The 21,926-nt window shown below is 37.2% G+C and overlaps 1 protein-coding gene and 2 pseudogenes across 1 annotated transcript in view; 1 reads left to right on the top strand and 2 right to left on the bottom strand.

Annotated features, from left to right (window-relative positions):
- CDC73 (cell division cycle 73) overlaps positions 1-19,780 on the top strand; it is an 87,781-nt gene extending 68,001 nt beyond the window's left edge. Inside the window, exons 14-17 of the mRNA XM_068985869.1 lie at positions 7,855-8,016; positions 10,529-10,629; positions 15,732-15,873; positions 16,765-19,780. Of these exons, the coding sequence (XP_068841970.1) occupies positions 7,855-8,016; positions 10,529-10,629; positions 15,732-15,873; positions 16,765-16,801 (442 nt within the window). The 3' untranslated portion in view covers positions 16,802-19,780. The remainder of the gene's footprint in view (positions 1-7,854; positions 8,017-10,528; positions 10,630-15,731; positions 15,874-16,764) is intronic.
- On the bottom strand, positions 597-1,793 carry LOC138090663 (nucleosome assembly protein 1-like 1; annotated as a pseudogene).
- LOC138090403 (calponin-2-like) lies at positions 4,627-5,795 on the bottom strand (annotated as a pseudogene).
- Positions 19,781-21,926: the final 2,146 nt, after the last annotated feature.

The following is a 21,926-nucleotide window of genomic DNA, read 5'->3' as shown; positions in this document are numbered from 1 at the left end:
TGAAGGGGTTGTAAAACAAATTCAGGTTGTCTTCTCCCCATTTCCAAGTTCCAGTAAAGAACCAGAAAAGTAAAATGTACTTTAGATTAATAGATGTATATACCCTAGAGGGAGAAGGCAATGGCATCCCATCCCAGTACTCTTGCCTAGAAAATCCCATGGACGGAGGAGCCTGGTAGGCTGCAGTCCATGGGGTGGCTAAGAGTTGGACACAACTGAGCAACTTCACTTTGACTTTTCACTTTCATCCATTGGAGAAGGAAATGGCAACCCACTCCAGTGTTCTTCCCTGGAGAATGCGAGGGACGGGGGAGCTTGGTGGGCTGCCGTCTAAGGGATCGCACAGGGTCGGACAGGACTGAAGCGACTGAGCAGCAGCAGCAGCAGCAGAGGGAGGAGGAGGGACCATAGTTGGTGTTTGTTTTTCTTTTTAATTGTATGATATTTTTATTTTAGGCTGCAAAACCAAAAATGAGCAGATAAATAAACATCAAAAAACTTGAAATAGGCTTGTCAAATGATGTAAATTTCATCCTTTCCAGGGAAGCAGAAGGTAGATCAGTGCAGGTTACCCTCAAGGCCACAGACATCCTGCTTCACTGGTGCTTGCTCTCTGCTGGATTTTGATCCTTCTTTGGGTTATAGTCTGGATCATTTTCCTCATCTCCTACTTCTTCCCCTTCCTCATCCGCTTCTTCACCTTCTTCATCATAATCATCGTCATCATCTTCAATAGCTTCTCCAGTAAAGTATAACACTGATCTTGGGATTATATGCTCACGTAAAAAGTGACCAATTTCAAAGTCTGCAGCGAGGATAGTTTCAGAATCATGGTCCAGATCTCCACTCTCAGGAACTTAAGGAGGGGCAAAAAGAGAAAGAGTCATTAGAAACTGTTACGGTCACTACGAACTGTCCCATGTCCCTTGTGTTTCTGCTTCCTTTTAATCATTTTCAAAGTGACATTCTTCCCTTTTTTCCAGTCTATCTGGTACCCTATACCACCCATAATTTCTGGTCCATCAAAAGAAAAGGGATCAGAATCATTTGGTTCTGACTTCATCCTATATGTCTTTGTCAACACTTCATTTGTGAAATATTCATTGGGTTGAAAGTAAAATTCTAAGACAAAACTCATAGGTTGACCAGCATCTGAGAACTTCACTTTAATGTCTTTCTGGTGCTTCAGAATAGGTTCTTCATGTTCCTGAACCATATCACTGAGCAAGTCAACATTCTCAAAAACGGTCAAGCAAAACTCAGGAATGCCCTTGGGATCTTCTTTTTCTTCATCCTTTTTCTCATCTTCAATCTTGGCCTTTTTTTTTTAGCTCCTCTGAAATTTCATCTTCCTCATCTGGTTTCCATTCACATTCTTCTTCTGTATATTCATAAATGTCATTAATGGTCTCAAATTGCTTATCAAACATAGGCTGATAAAGAACAGCATACGTTCTCTCAAGATCATGAACTTCCTCATAGAATTTGGCTTCTGTCGGTGCACATTTAACTTGAAGGTTTTTGAGAGCATCCACTCGTCTTTTAACTACCCTAGGCAAGCTTTCAGTGTATCCTGTTGGTGTTTCTACCAGACCATCAAGTCTTTCTTGAAGGGCTGCAAGAATCTGAGGATTTTGCATCATCTGAACAGTCAGCTTACATGCTTTGATTTTTGTTTCTTCACCAGTTTCTTCTACTTCTTCAACATCATCCAAATCTTGATCAAGTTCAGACTGTTCCTTGTTGTCAGTGTCTGTTGTGTTGTACAAATGCCAAATATCAGTGGCTAGCATGGGGAGCCAGGTGGCCCAAGCTGTGCAGGCAGTGACTCAGGGCGGCAGGAAGAGCAAGAGGTGACAATGAGGATGCTAGAAAGGGGACCATAGTTTGTTAAAAAAGTTGGTTGAAGAAGCAAAGAGGAAACCTATATCCTGTGTTAAAATTTCCAGATGCTTAACTTTTGCAGTAAAATAAAGATGACAGTTCTTAAAGAAACAAAAACAACCTTCAAAAAGAAAATCATGCTGCTTCTAGATAACTCACAACTTAAAAATGAGTAGCAAAATAAGTTGTAATACTTACTGACTCTAGGCTTTAATCGATGCAGAATTGAATTGTAAGTGCCGATGACTTAAGTAGCTATATAAAATCCTGTGTAACTGGCACATGCAAATGTATCTCTGGTATTTTTTCTTTAATACTTATGAGTGGAATTTTTAGTGACCTTTTTTCCAATAACAATATGGAAAGAAGGAATTTTTAGGTTTTATTTCCTCATATTTTGTTAGGCTTTTTTTTTTTCATGGAGTTTAATATTGAGACAGTACTGTGTCTTACTAAATAATGTACAGTTCCTCAAGTAATCTGCTGCTGCTGCTAAGTCTACAGCTGGGCATATATGAAACATAATTGTTTTTGGCCACCTCTTGAAATAGATTTGATTATAATTAAAATAAAAGTAGTAAGTAGTACATAGAAGTCGCAAACTAAACTTTAACATCTTTCTCGTTAGCCTTCCTACCAAGAAAGCAAACAGTTTTAACAGACTATCTTCTTTGGATAGATCATGCCTAATTTTTCTTCTGAGTTTAAAACACTCCCTTCATTGTTTAACACCTCATTGCAACTGACATCTCCCCTACAGCTTGAGTCAGCTTGAGGCTTTGCTATGTAATTAATGCATAATTGAAACCTCCTCCACACAATTATAGTACTGGCTGTATCCCATAGCTCATGTTGGCATAGATTCTGTTTGGTTTCATGTAAACTGAGGATTCTTCAGTTTTCTAGCCCTTCAGTAAGTAAATGAAATGAGGCAAAATAAATCCTGCCCTCACCTTTAACATTCTAAGTAACAAAATCAAGGTTCTATTATGGAAATATTAAGAAATGCTTTGACATTTATAAACATGATCTTGAGAGAAGTTTCACTGGGCCCATGAGCTTATTTAAAATAAACTGGTTGGATGGTGCTTGTGATTTTGGCTATGACAGTCCTCACATAGGGCAGAGTTCCAGCGGGGAAAGATTACACAGAGGGAGTGCTCCAGAGATAGACTGAGAGTTCCCCTTGCATCAGTCAAACACTGTTCAGCACATGTTTATGGGGGACTACTTAAGGCCTGGGAAAGAGCAGGCAGGAGAGCAGTCCTGAACTCACACTGGACCATGAATGCTCCATGTACCCAGCTGCCACAGCAGTGCAGAATGCTTCAATCACTTTGGAAAACTGTATAGGAATTGATTTATTACATTGAAGGTGTTATTGCACCATCTTTATAATAGCTTACTTTTTGATGATCAGAGGTCAGCTGTGATAATCAGTACTTGGAAGGATATCTGCTTTATCTTGTTAAAGGTCATTGTAAATTTGTTTATCTGCTATACCTAGGTGTAGATTTCTTACATATCCCTCCTTGGGATTCATCAGAATTGAATCTGTGGATCTGTGTTTTTCATCAGTTCACAAAGTCTTGGCTCTTAGCACTTTAGACATGACCCGTTTGTTTTCCCTTCTTCCGTTTCTTCTCTCTTCTTTCTGGAACTTAAATGAGACATACTGTAGACTTTCTCATTTCATCATCTATGTCTGTTATACAGTTCTGCTTTCCTTTTGTTTTTCTGTCACCTGCATTCCTAATCATTTTTGAAGACTTTAACTTCTAGTTGCCTGTTCCTTTGCCTATCTCCTAGTGTGATGTTGTCTATTCATTTCATTTTAAAATTCAGATGTCTTATTGTTTCTATTTTAGAGGTTCTATTTAGTTCTTTTTCAAATCTTTGGTGCTCCTTCGCACCCCCTTGCCTTTTTTCAATAATTTCTTTTTCCCTCTACATACTTGTAGGCTTGTTTCACAAGTTTGGTCTTTGATAGCTGCATCATTGGAAGTCGTTACTAATCGCTTTATCTGTTGTTTCATTCATGATACCTTGTTTCCTTGTGTTTTAAGGGGTTTTTCTTTTTTCTCTTAACTGTTCATTTAGTGGTTTTCTTTGTTTTCATTTTGTAATTTCTGTTCATGCTCCTTGGAATTTTTTCTTATAGAAATTCTTTGAGTTCCAGAATGAAGATTTGTGCTCCGCCACCACCCCCCCACCCCCCCCCCCCCCCGCCAAAAAAAAGAGGTTTAATTTCCTTTGGTCCACAGTTGGTATTTTTACATTATTTCTTGGTCCCAGGGCTCCTGGGCAGGGCTGATCCCTGTGGGGGCCTCTGGGTGGGGGTCCCTGTGCAGTACTTGGTGGGGGAGTGAGGGGAGTGGGGGCTGGTTTTGTCTCAAGCACTCAGAACTCCACTGTCCTGCCTGGGCCTCAGTGTCCCCACTAGGCCCCTGGGAGGGGCCAGGATTGGTGGTTTGAAGGTCCTTGGGAAATCGATGAGACATAAAATATTTTGGGACTATGGCCTTACCTTCTCTCAGCATCCAACCCCACCCCGCCCCCCCCGCTTCCCCCTCCAACACACACACTCCCCTGAACAAAGTATTTTCATTTCACTAAAACTGCCTGAAACTTCTGTGGGTACAGAAACCACAGACTGATTGGCAGGAAAAAGTGGGGTAGATGTAACCGGAAACTACTCAGGGCCAGTTCCCCTCCCTGCCTTGGTTTCTTTCCCCTCCTAACCTAACAAGTTTGGCCCAAAGTCTGCTGGGAAACCTGATGCCTGGAGCTGCCCTGGTAGGGACCCCCACCCCACATGCATCTGGCTATGGCCTTTACCCCTTTCCCCCAGACTCTTAACTGGTAACACTCTGACATGTAGAAAAACAAGACAAAAAAACAGGAAAACCCATATAGGGCAATGATGTGGGAAGACAACCCACATGGGTGTCTCAGGAGCCTGCCTCTTCCTGTAGTAGAGGCGGCACTCTGAGGGCTCCCCTGGGCCTGGCCCTCTCTGGCAGTTGCTGGAGCCCCATTGGCCACTGGGCCTTGAGGGCAGTACTTGGCGTCATATATCTGCCGGCCCAGGCCAAAGACCTGACCACTTTGTTTGGCTCCCCATGTGTAGCCCATCTACAGGGACATGGAGGGATTGTCACATTTGTCTGTCCCCAGCTTTGTGTTGCAAATGTGCCACCGGGTCCCTGGAGCCGTTGGGCCCACCTGGCTGTCACACTTGTTTGTGCTCATCTGGAGGCTGATGGTCAAGTGGTCCATGGGGGCAGGATATGGTTTTGGGGGTCATACAGATGCAATCTGGTGCCAGAAGCTGTCATGCCCGACTGACTGGCACATTTGTTGGTGCCCATCAGGAACCCAATGACGCACTGGACCACCTTCATGGTGGCATCATCAGTCTCACCCCTAGTTCTCCCAAGTATTTGATGCCAATGTGCATGCTGCTCTGCATCCCCTTTGTCTTGGCCTTCCTGGCCAGGGCAAGAAAGAGACACCTACACCTGCATCAAGTTCCCGCTTTCAAACAGGTCGTTAGCTTCAAACAGGTCGACAGGGTTCATGCCGTAGCTGACCGTGGCCTTGAAAAAGTTGGAGAGGTTTTCTAGCTGGTGCCACTTCTGTGTGGAGCGGTTGGTCTTAGGGATTGATCCCAGCTGCAGTTTATTCATGCGTGTGCACAGGATGATCCCGTCCTTCAAGCCCTTCTGGAAGTCCAGGTTGATGGAGAGGCCGGTCAGTCCTCAATCCGGCTTCGGAGCTCCACCTCCTCCAGGGTCAGTTTTGGACTGGAGCTGGTTCTTGACCGTGGCCGAGAGCCTGTGCGAGGGCCCCTTGTTGGAGTGTATGGGGTTCAAGATTTGCTTTTGCATTTGATAAGCACCTGGTGGCATAGCCAATCCAACATTGATAGCTTCACGTTAAATTCTCAGTTTGAGGTTTTTTTTAACACCAGATATTATTGCTAATTTTTTTTCCCCTGCAAATTTCAACTTCTTTTATTTAGAAGAAAGGAAAACTGTATTTTTAATCTGGAAAATACTGATGAAATTGTTCATTTTTCAAAATGATATATAGACTTAAAATCTGGAATTTGTATAATGATATCTCATTTGCATTTTATATTATACTAAGGAAATTATTTTAGAGATTTGTTACTTGTTTAAACAGTGGTGACTTTAATCATATTACCCATACTCCTTCATAGTCATAGAATGTTAAGTGGAATAAATAAATAATGGTAGAGTCGGTGGATGTCAGAATATTTCTCCAGATTGCAGATATCCATCCAGTCAATTGTGGAGTTCTGGTTCTTTTTGTTAGATAATTTTTTGTGTTAAGTATTAAAAATCAACTCAAAGTAGCTTTATTGTAAAAATAATTGGCTCAACGTAACTGAAAAGTCCTGGCTTCTGACACAGTTGAATTCAGTGCTAAATGAAATAAGCAGGAGTTGGTGTCTCCATCTCTTAGGCAGGTTCTCCTTCTTCAGGGGCAAAGATGACTTATCAGAAACTCCAATTTACCAGTCACCACAAAGAGACAGTGCTCATTTCCCAGTAATTCCAGCAAAAATCCTGGGATTAAATCCTGTTTACCTGGCTTATACAGTGTAACAGGTGTATTTCTGAACCAACCACTGTGGTAAGGGTTGTTAATTTTTGCTTTAAATCCAAATGAGGTCCAATTTAAATTCTGAGATTTGATTTTTCTTTCAGTTGTCAGGGTGTTGGTTAGGGCTGAGATGAGGTTAGGAAAATGGGTGAGCAGTAGGTTTATTTCTGGTTTACATTATATTGAACCCCAGAGTCCTAACTTTATGAAAGAAGGAATTTCTGTTAGATTCTCTACCTTGAGCAGAATATGGGATTTGTTTCCTCTTCCAAGAGTCTAGTGAAATAAAGTAAGAGACAAAACTTAAGTTTAATTAGTTTGCCACTGCCTTCCATGGGTTGAAGTCTGCAGTGTTATCCTGACCTTTTTGAGTTTCATTCTTTACTCAGTTCTCTGGCCCAAGGATTCTTTACTTCTTGCTAGCTAGCTCAGAGATGCCTTTAGAATGTTCTTTATAATTTATTCCACATTGAAAAGCTTTCTGACAATTTCTTTTAAAGTTAAACATACCCTGCGATCCAACAGTTCCACTCATAGGTATTTATGTAAGAGAATGAAGTGAAAACATATGTCTGTAAAAAGGCTTATACCAGTGTTTATAGTCGAATGTATAAACAGATTGTGTCAGATTCATACAATAGAATTTTGCTCAACAGTAAAACAGAATGAACTGCCAGTGTGCCCCTCAGCATGGATGAATGTCAGAAACGTTAGATTGAATGAAAGGAGCCAGGCACGGACGAGTACATTCTTGTGTGATTCCATAGATAGAATTCCTAGAAGTCACCTGTGATGATGGAAAGCAGAGTTGTGTGGTTGCCTGTTGGGGAAGAAGTGTAGAGATTACTGAAGGGTGCAGGAGGAAATTTCTCTGGTCTGTTGCACGTGTTCTGTATCTTGGTGGGTGTGGTGGTTACCTTGTGGAAAGGGGTATTTGGTGACACTCCTTGATGGATTGAATCACCTATCTATATCTAGCCGCATCAGCTCCATTTCAAGTGATCTTTGATTTATAGTAAAATTTCCCTTTTCTTAGCATTTGAGAAATCAAGGATTAGTGTGGTTGTGTATGGAACCATTGGGAATGCTAAGTGTCACACTAACACACACAAATTGCGTCTGAATGTGAGATTCGCACACAGTGACTTCTCACGTAAGTGAGCTTGACTTCTGTTTGGCGTGCAAAGGAAAGACCCATATTCTGTATATGCAGATTGAGTTTATTTTTAAAATAATGTTTTTGGTTTAAAACTATCATTTTAAAAGTAATTTCAAAGTACAGTTTCTTTTCTCATTTAAGATTGTTGTGGAATCATTTTGTCTCCTGTTTTTTAAAAGATTTGTTCCATCAGACGAAAAGAAGAAGCAAGGCTGCCAACGAGAAAATGAAACTCTAATTCAGAGAAGAAAAGACCAGATGCAACCGGGGGGCACTGCCATTAGTGTCACAGTTCCTTACAGAGTAGTCGACCAACCCCTTAAACTCATGCCTCAGGACTGGTGAGTTAATTGATGCTTTTACATAGTCCTCCATTTGTTGTGTAATTAACAAATACCAAATTTTATCATGAATTCAAGATATTGAATTCTATCCTTGAAACCTGTGTTAGTATCTGATTTAGCCCTCAATAATATTAACGTTCTAGTATTAAGTAAATATAATTTGGACGTCTATAACAAGAAGCATAAACTTGTGGAAAACAGTGAAAAGTTTTTCCACTTGTCCACTTATTCTGGATCAGCTTTTGGAACAAAACTTTCAAGTAGACTAATGTTTTAGAGAGCCTATATTTTAGATTTTTGGTTTGGGGAATTCTAATTTTCCTTGGTAAAGAAATGGTAAGTGAAAGCATTGTTACTTTCATTGTGAGGGGATAATTTAATGAAAATAATAACCTCATCATCCCAATTCAGCTCTTTTATTGAATTAAAATATCCTTTAATAAAATATTGAGCTATTTATAATATAAAATGCCTATATATTCAGATACATGAATTACCTTAAATTGTTTCATTAATCTAAGCCAGAATAAAAATACATAGTCCGAGTGTGCATTTCTCTGATACAGAGAGTGTAACACATTGACTCATTACCCGAAATTTACCTTTGACGTACTCATTAGTCTTCAGATATTAGAAAATCAAGCCAGTGAGAATACTAGTATGTTAAAGATTTTAGTGAAGACTCAAGGGCTGTCCTATTAGAATTCTGTCCTAGTACCTAACAGAGATGAGTTACATATGAAGTATAAGATGAGAATTTCAGGTATGTTTAAACTTTGTAATAAGTAGAAAGGTATGTCATTTGTACGTTTGCACAGATTTGCAGGGAGCAGTCATGCAGGGTGTGCAAGTGCCGTCACTGTGCATTGTACTGCTTTTGTATATTAGCTTGGGCCCTGGCCATCAGTGTCAACCTAGGGAAAGTATTTTCCTTCCCTTTCTTCTTCTCTTCTCTGTTAATTGTCCTTTTGGGAATTCACTGGGAGTAGTATTTTTATTATCCTGCTTCCCTGCTGACCCTGTGAGACACAGAAGGATCTGGGTGACCTCTGTCTGACAAATTCCCTTTTGTTTGGCAGGCACCTTTGTCCTTCAACTAGTGTGTGCTGCAAGTTTCATCATAAAATTGAGAGGCTATTTAATAGTGTGCTCCATTCCCAAAGATGGTTTAGGTAGTGTGGAGCATATATCCTATGAAATTTTTAATTTAAGATTTAATTTTAACCATAAGAGCTTTTCAGCTGTTAAGAATTTTAAGCTGTGGCTTTTCACAGTAACTATGTTGTTGTAGGTCTTTAACTTGAAGGTAACCTTGGCTTAATATTCTCTTGGATGCGTAAAGTCTCCATCTAATGCAGTGATTATCACAGTATGGTCTGTGGTCCTCTGGGCATTCCCAGGGCCCTTTAAGGGAGTCATGAGGTCAAAACTGTTTTCCAGTATAACAGTGAGTTGGCTGTTGTCATGATTTATCAGTCCCCATATAGGACGGTAGCATGACCGGTCATTGGTTCTCCCCTCTCTCTGTTCACACCCTCCTTTGCTCCACGCTCTTGCTCCCTCCCCACTTCCTGCCTCCTGGTCTCCAACATACTCTGCTGTTCTGTAAAATAGGGGTAATAGGTTACCTCACAGGATTATTTTGAAGTTTAAATGTATAGACATGAGTAGGCTGTGTAGACCAGCACTGGCACATAGTGAATGCTTGTAGTAAATCTTACAATGTTGGTTATTATTGTTAATGTTATGATTTTGTTTCCACTTCTTTAGTTGTAGGCTTAAACTGTTTATGGTAGTTGTTTTTATTGTAATTTCTCAAGTTAGTTAATATTTTGTAAACTAATGAAATGTAAGGCCCCAGAAAGAGATTTGTGCTTTTTTAGGAAAAGGAAGTTAAATGTCTGGGAAAAACAAGTTGCTTTAGTGGCGCGTGCACACACCACACAAAGTAGAGAATTCAGAGTGAGTGAAATAGTTGTAAAACAATTGAAAAAGTTTAGGTGGTTTCTATACTCAGATTATTTTCCAGATAATCAGAAGAACTCAAACTAAGGTGTTGGAGCTTTAGTGAGTAGTGAATTCAAAATAGTGAAATACTGTAATTTATGATATTTTTAATTAAACATTTAAGATGTGTTTGCATTGTAAATGATTTTAAAACTAACTTTTTCAATTAACAGATACACTATTGTTCCCTATTACATTAGAAAAACAGGCCCACTAATTAATAGATCGGGCAGAGATAAAAGGCTGAAAGGATCTCATGTAAGGACTGTGCATGTAATTATGTTTAAATGACTTAGGTGTTAAAAACAATATATGGGGAGTATAGCAGTCGTTAACACACTCTATTGCTGTAACATAAAGCACTGTGTTTCCCCTCACAGACGTGTGGACAGGAGACTCCACCGCAGAAGTGGTGGTGAGACTCTTTCCCTAAGGGTTGTAGTAACTGAGAATGCCTGAGCCACTCAGTTTCCGCTCTCCCCTTCCTCTTCTCCACTAACAGGGACCGGGTTGTAGCAGTTTTTGTGCAGGGTCCTGCGTGGCAGTTCAAAGGTTGGCCGTGGCTTTTGCCTGATGGATCACCAGTTGACATATTTGCTAAAAGTAAGATTCTCTTTATTTTTACTGCCTATCTAATGTAGAAATGTTTTTGCTCTCTTATTTAAGAGAAAGAGCCATCTAGGGCTCTGCACATGTGATGTGTATATCAAAGGATTCTTATTAAGTACCATATATTTTTACTTTTAAACACCTGTGAAATATTTTAAAAGCCTTTTTTGGAATATTAATATTTTCTGTGTATTTATATCCAAAAGTGAATTATTGCCTGTGTTTCAACATTAATAATTACTTTGTAGGTTGCTTAGAAATCATTAATCTTGTTGCATGTACATACATGTAGAATTGATCGCCAGTCTTTAAATAGGCTGACTTTTGCTGAACTAACAATGCCACTTGACTGTTGGCTGCTGTTCCTGCTGTCTGAAATGGTTGCAGCAGACTTGGCCCTTTTCTGTTTGTTCAGGTCTCAGCCAATTACTCTCTCCTTTAGGGAGCTCCCTCCTCTGACCATCCTGGAAGTAGCCATTACTTCCTCCTGGTGATCTCATGGTAACGTTCGTTGCTTGACCTGACCTCATTTTTATATCTGTATTGTAAGTCCTCCGTGGCTGTCATTGCCGTTTCTAGGATGTGAGCAGCGTGGTCTGACTCATTGACTCTCGTGTCATCAGCACAGAAAGGAGCATGGCATTGGGAACCATTTTGTAGACACCTGTTAAATGTGTAGATTTCATGTATCATATCTTTCATTGGTCACATTTTGGCATTATTGATACACCAAAAGAAGAAGAATTGAAGTCTGACTGAATACCAATTCCATGAACTGTAGCCTGCCAGGCTTCTCTTGTCTTTGGAATTCTTCAGGCAAGGGTACTGGAGTAGGTTGCCAGTACCTAGGGGATCTTCCTGACACAGAGACTGAACCTGGGTCTCCTGCATTATAGGCAGATTCTTTACCATTTCAGCCACCAGGGAAGCCCTTTTATACGTACGGATATTCAAATTATTATTTAATTTGAGTACCCAGTGAAGTTAGTATCAGTAATAAAATCGTGTTTTAAAACGCATCCTCATAAACAAGTATATGTTTGTTAGAAATAACAACTTTAGTTATTTTCAATGTAGATTGTGCTACTGTGAAATCCAGCTGTTTGTTGTTTTAAATAAAGCAGTTTAGTTTTTGTCAGTGGTGCCACCATTCTTTTAGGCCAAAACCTGCCCAAGCTTGAAAGCTTTTAATCATTATTCTCCTACCTTCATTCTGTTTTTAAAATGAATGCTAATATGACTATAGTTTTTTTTGTTATTTCTAAAACCTGAGTAATGCACAGATTTGATAAATAGAAGTCAAAGATACAGAGCGTGGGAATTTTAATGAAAGCAAAATGTCACTGAACACTAGTTTTGTTGTGTTTTACCTACTTGCTTGCCTTGTTGACTAGTACTGTAATAAACAATGGTTAGAATGTCTTGAAGATGAAAATACTCTCCAAATTTCATTAAGAACATAACTTTTAATTGGGTTTTGTTCAGATCATTAGTCTTCAGAAATTTAGATAAGGACTTAGAGATTTTTTTTAATGAACAATTATGATTTTCTTCCATGAATTATTCTTTCTCGTAAACCTTCCTTCTTTACTTAACCAGCATTTAAAATGAAAGTACTCTTGCCCTTCCATCTAAAACACATGGAAGAAAAACCCTTTCCTCTTCCCTCACCTTTTCTTCTAGCTTCCTCTCCTTTCCCTCCACAGCCAAGTCTTTAAAATAGTTGTCTTGCTTTCTGCTTGATCGCAGGCAGCTGTGGTGGTACCTGCTCACCCACTGAGCTGCTCCCACAGGGATCCGGATATTGGCTACTTTTGGTCTCCTTACCATATTACTCTTGATCCATTTCCTCTTCTTAAAATGTCCTTTTCTGAGGGCTTGTTACATTTACTCAGACTCTAGCTATTTTTCCTCTGGCTTTCAGTGACATCAGTGACATTTTTGTGTTCCCACTTCTCTCCTGCTTTAATTATAGACACGCACTCGAGGAGATCTGGTGGCTTCCTGTCACCATCTCTGTCCTTAGTTCTAAGTTATGTCTCTGGCTGATGTTCTGGGCCTCTCTGTCTCACCAGTGACCAGGTGGCTCCCTGTGAAGTCCCATTGGTGCATTGGGCTCTGCCTCTTCTGAGAGGAATCTGTTGTCTTATGTTCTCCATCCTCCCCAGACTGTTCTTTTCCTCAGTGTTTTTAGTAATTTGCATAAGCCAGAAATTTAGAAATATGTCATCTCCTAGCTTTTAGCTGGACTTCCCTGGTGGCTCTGATAGTAAAGAGTCTGTCTACAATGTGAGAGACCTGGGTTCGATCCCTGGGTTGGGAAGATTCCCTGGAGAAGGAAGTGGCAACCCACTCCAGTACTCATGCCTTGAAAACCGCACGGACGGAGGAGCTGGTCTCCTTGCTGTAAATTAACTCTTGAGTGTTGTAGCTTCTCATCTTTCCCCCAATCTACATGGAAAATGATAATATCTGTATAGCATAGGGGTAAACTGAGGGTACTTGGTAAAAAAATATATTTTCTTTGTGCTGCATAATAAAATAGAGAGGTTTAGAGAAGATCTTAACTATTAAACTCTATAAAATTTTGCCAAATAAAATCTTCAAAATTATGAGAAATTTGAGCTTGATACTGATTTTAAAAATACTGTTTTAGGCTTCAAGTCCAAGATTTGTAAATGACAACCTTTGTCATTTTCCATGCCATCATGTATCTACCAAAATGCTATATAAGAGCACCTCTTCTGTTTCTTTTCTTTGTTTCTGCAAAAAATGTATCGACAACAGTCATGCAGTTTGCAGAAAATGAACAACACATTTTGTAAAGTTTTGCTTTAGTACTCCCAGATAACTGTCTAGTTATAAAAGAGTCTTATTTCTTCCATTTTTGGTGAGGCCTAAAAACTATGTCTTTCTCTGAGTAAGAAAGATATTTTATGGTGATGTCTTGGTTTAAGTTTGCTTGCCACCATTGCTTCATGCTAATAAGATACTTTCTGTGATGAAAGAAATTGTTTCCTCATTTTGTAACATAAACTTTTTGAACTCTGATACTCAGTTTTAATTTAAAAATTATGCATTCTGTTGAAAAATAAATGCTATGTAAACTATATCTATTGAAATTAGTAAAGGGGATTATTGGCCCTTGTGACTTTAAATAAGTCATTTAAAAAATTATAACTCATGTATTTTTAAGAATGATTCGAAACAAATAATGAGAAGATCAGAAAACAGAAACATGTAATGAGCAGAGTAGAGAGTACTGAATAGTGACTTCATTTGATTTAAAAATTTAAAGAAACAAATATTTTCTCCATATATAATAAGTATTTTGAAAATGGCTTTTCTGAATCCATAACATACAGCCCCTTTAATGAACTGGTTTAAATCGATTAATTTGAATTAAATTCAAAATAAATGATATACTCAGTGAGGAGAGTATAAAAGCAAATACTTTAGCAAATAATATACTCAGGAGAGTATAAAAGCAAATACTTTAGCAATAATGTTTATGTGTTTTTTGGGCTGTTGGAGGGTCACAAATGGTTTATTTTGTATTTTAATCAAGAATTAGACCTTGATTAATTATTAACATCAAAAGCCAGTAAGCCTGCAAATGATATGGAACAAGCAGTCTATAAAGAGCTATTAAAAACAATTAACAGTCAATCATTTTCTCTTTAGAAACTCCTAATACTAGATCATAATGGTTATAGTAATGTTTATATCTTGAATGTTGGAAGAAAAAGTAAAAAAAGGAAAGAAAAGCAAAATGTCCTCCATGTGCACAAGTAAAACTAACACTCCACTGATGATAACCTGATTACAAATACCACTAGTGATAAACTGCTGAGGATAAACTGCTATCTATCCAACCAGATAGATGATCAAGGAGGAAGATTCAGAGTCAGTGTTCTGTGGTCAAAACCTATCAACCTTGGCAGCATACATTTGTTGGGAAGTTTTGTCCTAGAGTCTCTAATCTCCCCAGAGATAGCGTTTGAAAGTGAAAATAATTTCACCTTCTTGCTTCAAACTACCCAGTGGTTTATTATCACATTTGAAGTAAAATTCAGATTTTTTTTTTTTTTTTTATCATGGCTGAGTAGGATCTACACGTAGGACATTGCCTACAGAGAGTTGTTCTTGGGTAGGGCATTCTGAGCTTGCTCCTGCCTGAAATCCTGTTTCTCAGGATCTTTGCTAGACTCTTTTTATATCAAGTAAATATCTATGTCCAGGTCAACTTCTCTAGAGACCTTCCAGTTCCTCTTCCTTTCTCATCATTTCTTACCATGTCCCATCATTTCTTACCATGTCCCACTTACTAACTACCTCTTGAATCTTTCCTGTCATATGTGTATGTTCTCCCCAGTAGAGCAGATCTGTCTGTCTCTCCTCTAGGTTTTATACCGTATCATTGGTCTCTGCTAAACACTTTGCAGAGTGGGTCGTTATATCTCTTAGGCAACCATGCAAGCTCCTTAATGTGGCCTTTAGGATCAACATTGCTCTGAACCTCTGTGGTCTTATCCTTCATCCATTTCCTGTGTTACTTTCCATGACGCAACTTTGTTAAATTTCTTTAGTTTCTAAACTAAACTAGTTTCTCTTTGAACATGCTCTTTTGTTAACTGGGTCACTTTTGTTCTATGTTTGCCTAATTCTTATGCCACCCTAACTATCCAAGCCTTTTCTGAATCCCGTAATCTGGGTAAACTACTCTCTGGTGTTTCTGTGATATTCTACTACCTTTATCATGCTGTATGTGAGTAGGCATTTTCTTCTTATCCTTCACTGGATCGTACGCATTTTATTTTACTTCATTCTTCATTGCAGTCCCCAGTGGCTGGCGTGTATAAGCCTCAGTAAATTTTTGTTGAATTAAATGTTTTGGGGGATACTACAGTGCTTAGCCTCTATTTTAGAGATCACTTAGGTTGTAATGAAGCTTTTTCGGTAGAAGAAAGATTGAACTTTTTTTTCTTTTAAGTTTTTTCGGTTAATGTCTGTGGTTGGTTTTTTATTCCTTAATAAAATATTTTTATAATGTTGATTGCAGTTTGAATAAAGAACGTTATTTCTCCTACTTCTAGTTAAAGCCTTCCATCTCAAATATGATGAAGTTCGTCTGGACCCAAACGTTCAGAAATGGGACGTAACAGTATTAGAACTCAGCTATCACAAACGTCATCTGGACAGACCAGTTTTCTTACGATTCTGGGAAACATTGGATAGGTAATCATGATCCTAAAATGCACTTACTTCTGCTTTATTGCAGTAGTTTTCCTGTCTCTCAGTTGTATTTTAGTTTCCTTAAAGTTGTGAACCATATCCCGCAGCTCCCCTTTGAAACATTGCCTAATTTGATGTTGATCTAAAATAGGTAATTAGCAAAGTATCTTTGTTGTATTGACTTTGGAAACAAAGGGGGAAAGGGCTTAAAGCTTAGTAGGGAGAACACTAAACCTGAGTTCAAAGACTCAGATTTGGTCTTGGTTTTGCAATTTGGCTCTAATGAGCCCTGTGACTTGTCTGAACCTTGTTTTCTGTCTATCCAAGGAACTGGCTTTAAGCAGTCCTGTCATTTTTTGACAGGACCTTTCGAAAGGTTTCTGACTCGAGGTATGGGTACCTGGTAGCTCGTGAAAGGAATTTGGTTTTTGAATTTATCTTAATTACTAGTATAAATTGTTTTTTTCTAAAGCCCTTTACAATAATATCAGTTTTATAATTGGAAAGTAAGGACAGCGTATGATCACAGTACCACTGAACCTGTTCTCGTTTGAGGTACTTTCTAAAGCCTGTAACTTTCTTGGGTGTTTCCTCAGAGACAGAGATGATTGAGATTACCCAGTGGTTGTAATTGATAATATATTAAAGAGAATCATTAATTATCTTAGCCAGAAGCTCTTACATTGTAGAAATTAATAAGATGAATGGTTTTTCTGGCTTACTTCAGAAATCTTTATATTCCCAAGGGTTACAGTATCTACTTTTTAGAAAGCAAAACATCCTTTTCCACTGCTGATTTTAAGCTTTAAAAATACCAATACTTATTTTTACATGTAGTATTTTAAAAATTCTAAAATTCCTATAATCCTTATGACCTATTATAATATTTTTCAGGTACATGGTAAAGCACAAATCTCACTTGAGATTCTGAGTTACTTGTTTTCTTGCTTTTCTGGAAATCTGAGTTAAGATGATAACACCGTGGATACACCATGCTCTAAAGACTGGGACTGAAGCTTTATGAATTTATCAAGAACTTAAAAATGAAGAAGGTCACGGATCGATCTTTTATAAAACCTTATTTGATGATTTATGCTTCAAAGGGATGATGCCTATCATCCATATAAGCAAACTTTTTGGCTTACAACTATTTTTTTAATATTAGTCTTCTAGTCTGTAATGGAAATTGTATATTTTGATAGAAGTTTTTTCTCCATTGGTTACGTTAGCATCACTTAAAATTTGTTTCTCTAGAAAATAAATACAGGTTACAAATGTGTGTATATGTAGAGGTTATAAGGCTCTCTAAGCCATCTTGCTTCTGATTTTTCATTGCTCTTTAATTCCTTTTATTGAAAATACTATGTTATGAATGGTATTAAATTTTAGTCTCTGAAACTTCAAAAACCAAGCAAAGGGATGTGACTATTTTGAATGAATCAAAATGTCAGCCTGTATGTGTACTATACTTTCTCTTTATTTAAAAAGGAATAATGAAAAATCAAGAACAGTTCTTCAGCTTTGGTTGAACTGTTCAGTTTTTCAAGACTTCTTTACTTATAATGAATACATTGAATGAATGTACATTCTTCTCACTGACTTTGGTAATTGTAAAAGTTAGAGTGATATATTTCTATCTGTGATATCTTTCCACTTGAAAAATCTCAAAACACAAGATTAAAAACCTAATAGGCTATAATACTTTTTATTTTGGGAGCCAGAATATGATTCGGGGGAAAGAAATGTATAAGTCCTTCTGCAGTGTAACTTTATCTTTTCTCATAAGTCCACCTTCAGTTCTTCCTTTATATGGTATAGGATTTTGAGTCTTCTATTTCTAGGCATGTTCTTATCTTCCATTATCTTTAATATTGATAACTCTCCCAGACACCAAAGAACATATTTGCTTAATTAAGTGTCTGAACAGAAACAAGATGAAAACACTGGTATTTTTATGTGTGTATTCAATATCATATAAAATATAAAACCTATATTTTAACTTAGTAAAATATTTTACTACTTCTGTACTTTAGACAGAGTGTTGCCTCCAAGGTACAATGAATGAACATTTTTCTTGAGTCTTGATCCATCCTTTATTCCTTAAAAAGCAACTTGGACCCTTTACTCCCCTAAAGAGTTTTTACCACTAGAATTGTTGCTGATCATTCATCTTATGCCATTCCCATCCTTCCCCTCCCCCCACATTTAGCTCCTTTCTGGCTTAAGCTGACATTACCTAGCCTCATTTTGAAATCTAATGCTGTCATAAAAATGGGAAGCACTTATTATTTATTTTTTAAGTAACCACAAAAGTCCATGTCAGTAATGAATAGGAAAAGTATTTATTCATATGGAATTTACTAGGTTCTTCAGGAAAAAAGCAGTCAGCATTTTAAATTATTAGGCTTTAGGATATGTATAAGATTTGAACAGATTGTGCCCCGCCCCCCCTTCTTACCTTCTCTGCGTCCTTCCTTCTTGAAAAGAAAACTCAAATTTGTTCACATTAGAATTTCTCAGTATATAAGTCTGTTTTCAAAATAAATTATGTATTGTATGAACTTTCTCCATGATGAAATAGTCAAGGACTAGAATCTGTAATATTTTAATGTAAGATTACTTGTTAAGACTACTACAAGTGGACATGAACTACCTTTCTATAAAGATTTTTAGTATTTATACTTCTGTATGAAATTTACTTTTACAGAGTGTGGTTATAACTCAGAACATCTGCTTTCAATAGGGTTTAGTTTTCTATCTTGAATTTGCCTTACGTGTATTCAAAGGCTCTGGAAATCATTAGGAAAAGTACAAATATGCTATTTCATGTATCTTAAAATCAGACCTTTAATACATACTTAATTTCTTTTCCTTTTTAAAAAATTCATTCCCTTATCTAGGTCCATGGAATTCATTTTATAGCCGTGAATTCTAAGGGAAAAAAAAAACCACCAAGCTTCTGGCCAATCACTCTTCCTTTCTCATGACTCCAGGTCCTATAGCAGTGCCTGTCACAGTGCCTTGCACATAGTAGGCATTCAGTAAATGTTCTGTGCATGAATGAGTGATGGAGTTTCAGTATAACTGGTTTATTACAAAGCGTTGACTCTACTTGATCTTGGAGCTTGAAAATATAGAATTACAGTGAATGAAGTGTCCTATGCACATATTTTGATGGAAATGAAATACACATTAGTAAGCTTGATTTATCCACAAGTAACTGGAGACACCCGTGTCTTGTCCCACCAGTAAAATAAAGCTCCTTTTCTTCATTCATAGGATACCTTTCTGAGTCGGGCAACAATCAGAAGCTTGTGGGTTTCCATCAGCAGCTCTCAACTCTGACTGTTTACTAGAATCACTTGGGGCCCTTTTAAAAATTCCATTACCTGAATCCTGTTTCTGATTTTATTTGTCTGGGATGAGACCCGTTCATCAGTATTTTTTAAAAGTCCTTCAGATAATTTTATGTTGAAAAAGGATTGAAAATCACTGGTTAAATATGAAAACAATTTAATATTGTGTCGTCTCCTCCTTTTTTTTGTTTTTGTTTTTTTCTTTTGTGGCCATCTTTTGCACTAGACCATCCCCATTATTGGTGGTATTGGCCTATGGTTCCAGATGACAAATTCAAGTCTTATTTATTTAATGTAGGATTATTTTGTTTAATATTTAAATAATGTTTAATATATTTCCTTATAAACTAGTCTTATACTTTATGATTTGTTTCCCATGTATCCATCCTTTACTAACTTTTTCTTTCAACAGCAGCATGACAACAGTCCAAAAGAAATAACTGATTCATAATGAGGAAAATTTCATAATTTTTAAGTTAGAAGGAAATAAAGTATTAATTTCTTATCTGCCATGCAGAATTAGAGTTTGCTTATGAAGGGAAAGAGGCATACTTTTTAATTGGTTTACACAGAAAAGTAAAAGTAAATTATTCATTTAAATAAGATTCATTATCTAATGAACATTGAAGGAAGTATTTTTCCTAAATAAAAAATATTGTGACTCCTAATAAAATTAAAGTGATGACATTGTTCTTTTTTTTGGAAGGTGGGGAGGGGGGTATTTAGTTGCCATATTTCTTATTACATAGCAATTCTATTTTATTGGTATTAATAATAGAAGCTGTGATGATAGGGTATACATATGTGGCCAGGAATAAATTGCCACTCTTCCAGATAACGGTTCCATGAGTCTTACTAGTTTATAAATTAGTTTATAAAGTTTTTTAAGACCAGTGGTATATTTTATAATATTCCAAATGCATTCTTTACAAAAGCTGGTCAAAATTAAAAGAACCATGAAAAATAATGGCATTAACTTTAATATTATATGACTGAGCTTTTATTATTCAGTTGGATTTGATGTGGAATGGACTACTCTAGCTATGGCATATTAACTTTAGAAATGAAAGAGGGGAGAAATGACTGAATTTGACTTAAGAATTGGATTAGAAATTTTGAAATGCCACGTGCTACGTGTTCTGGCCAGCTCGTTGCCACATTGCCAGCTCATTGCCGACTGGAGACCCCAGCATGGTTTCTACATTAACATGTTGGAATAATAAGTAAGAAAAGAAATTTAAATGTATAATAGATGTATAAAGAATTACATTTAGTAAATGGATAACACTTGCAGGTTATTGGTCTGTTTTTTTATGTATTATTTTAGGTAGTGTTTATAAGAATTTCTTGGGAGTTACAAATGTGTGCCATTTAAGTGAGTAAAGTTAAATAAAACTAGCTTTATTGCCGAAGTTCAAAAAGTGGGGTGATACTATGTCAAATTTTAGTAAATGACCTACCTCTCAGAATATTGCCACTGAATTCCATTTCTATCCACTTCAAATTTACCAAAAGCTATTTAACCTCCATGTTTGATTTTAGTGCTTCATATGTAATGCAGTTGATGTACATGGTATAGGCAGTATAAGTGATTGTTTATCCATCAATTTTTTTATTTCTCAAAGTGGTTCTTGAATAGAGTTTAAGTCGAAACCTGATAAAGTGTTCTAATTTAATTTCACTGGATTTTAAGTCTCAGGTTTAATTGTGAATAAAATGTTTTGTAGTGCTTTAATACTACTCCCCCCACCCCAATATGCATGCATGCATGCACACACACACACACACACACACACACTCTCTGTCTCTCTCTCTCTCTCTCTCTCTCTCTCTCCCCCCACCAAACAAGAAGACAGAAAAATTACATTCAATCAAGAAGACAAAAACTGTAGTGTGGGGTAGGATATAGATGATAAGTGATTCATGAGATTTTTTTTTCAGGCATAGTATTCCTCTGCTTGGAAAATAAATGCAATATAAGTTTCCACTTTGAAAACTAAGTACGTATATAGTCACCTTTTCTGTTAATAAGTTAAACAATATAGTGACTCATAGTTCTTCATAAAGATAATAAACTATGTGCCTGGCTGAACTTAACAGCTTGGTTATGGTCACATTTCCTATATCCTTATTGTAATAGAATTAAGAGTGTATCTTGATAAATTACATTATCTTTACAGTTTGAGCATCCCAACTTTTAAAGTTTCAAAAAAACTCTACTCCCACATAATCAAATCATTAGCAGCAGCATCATATCGGTGGGGCCAGTAATAATGTGTGAATCTTCTGCAGCAGAATGTCTTTAATGAAGAGTTTAATGGGCCATATTCAAACTTAATTTCCATCCAATTCATAAGTGCCCACTAAATATATATTTTATTCTGCTTCCTGTTCCTTAAACCTCTGCTCTTGGGTGAGCTTTCACTAACTAAAATAGATGTAGCATGAGTTATAAATGTTGAATTTGTTTTAGGGCTCAGAGGTGCTAGTATATAAGTAACAGCACATTGCCAAATAAGGTTTTTTCCTGTCATTTTCTAAAACACTTTCCTTTTATATTTAATTGTATAATGATCAACGTTTATGGTTGGTTAGAAGACTTTCCCTGTCAGTTTTATTAAATAACCACAGAAAAACAGTAAAATTAGCCCTGGAGAAGGCTGTGCTGTTGAATCTGCCTCATAATTATTTGTAGATCCT

Source organism: Capricornis sumatraensis, chromosome 14 (genome assembly GCF_032405125.1).
Source record: "Capricornis sumatraensis isolate serow.1 chromosome 14, serow.2, whole genome shotgun sequence".
NCBI lineage: Eukaryota > Metazoa > Chordata > Mammalia > Artiodactyla > Bovidae > Capricornis > Capricornis sumatraensis.
Note: the sequence above shows the minus strand (reverse complement) of the source record. Positions and strands in the feature narration are given on the sequence as shown.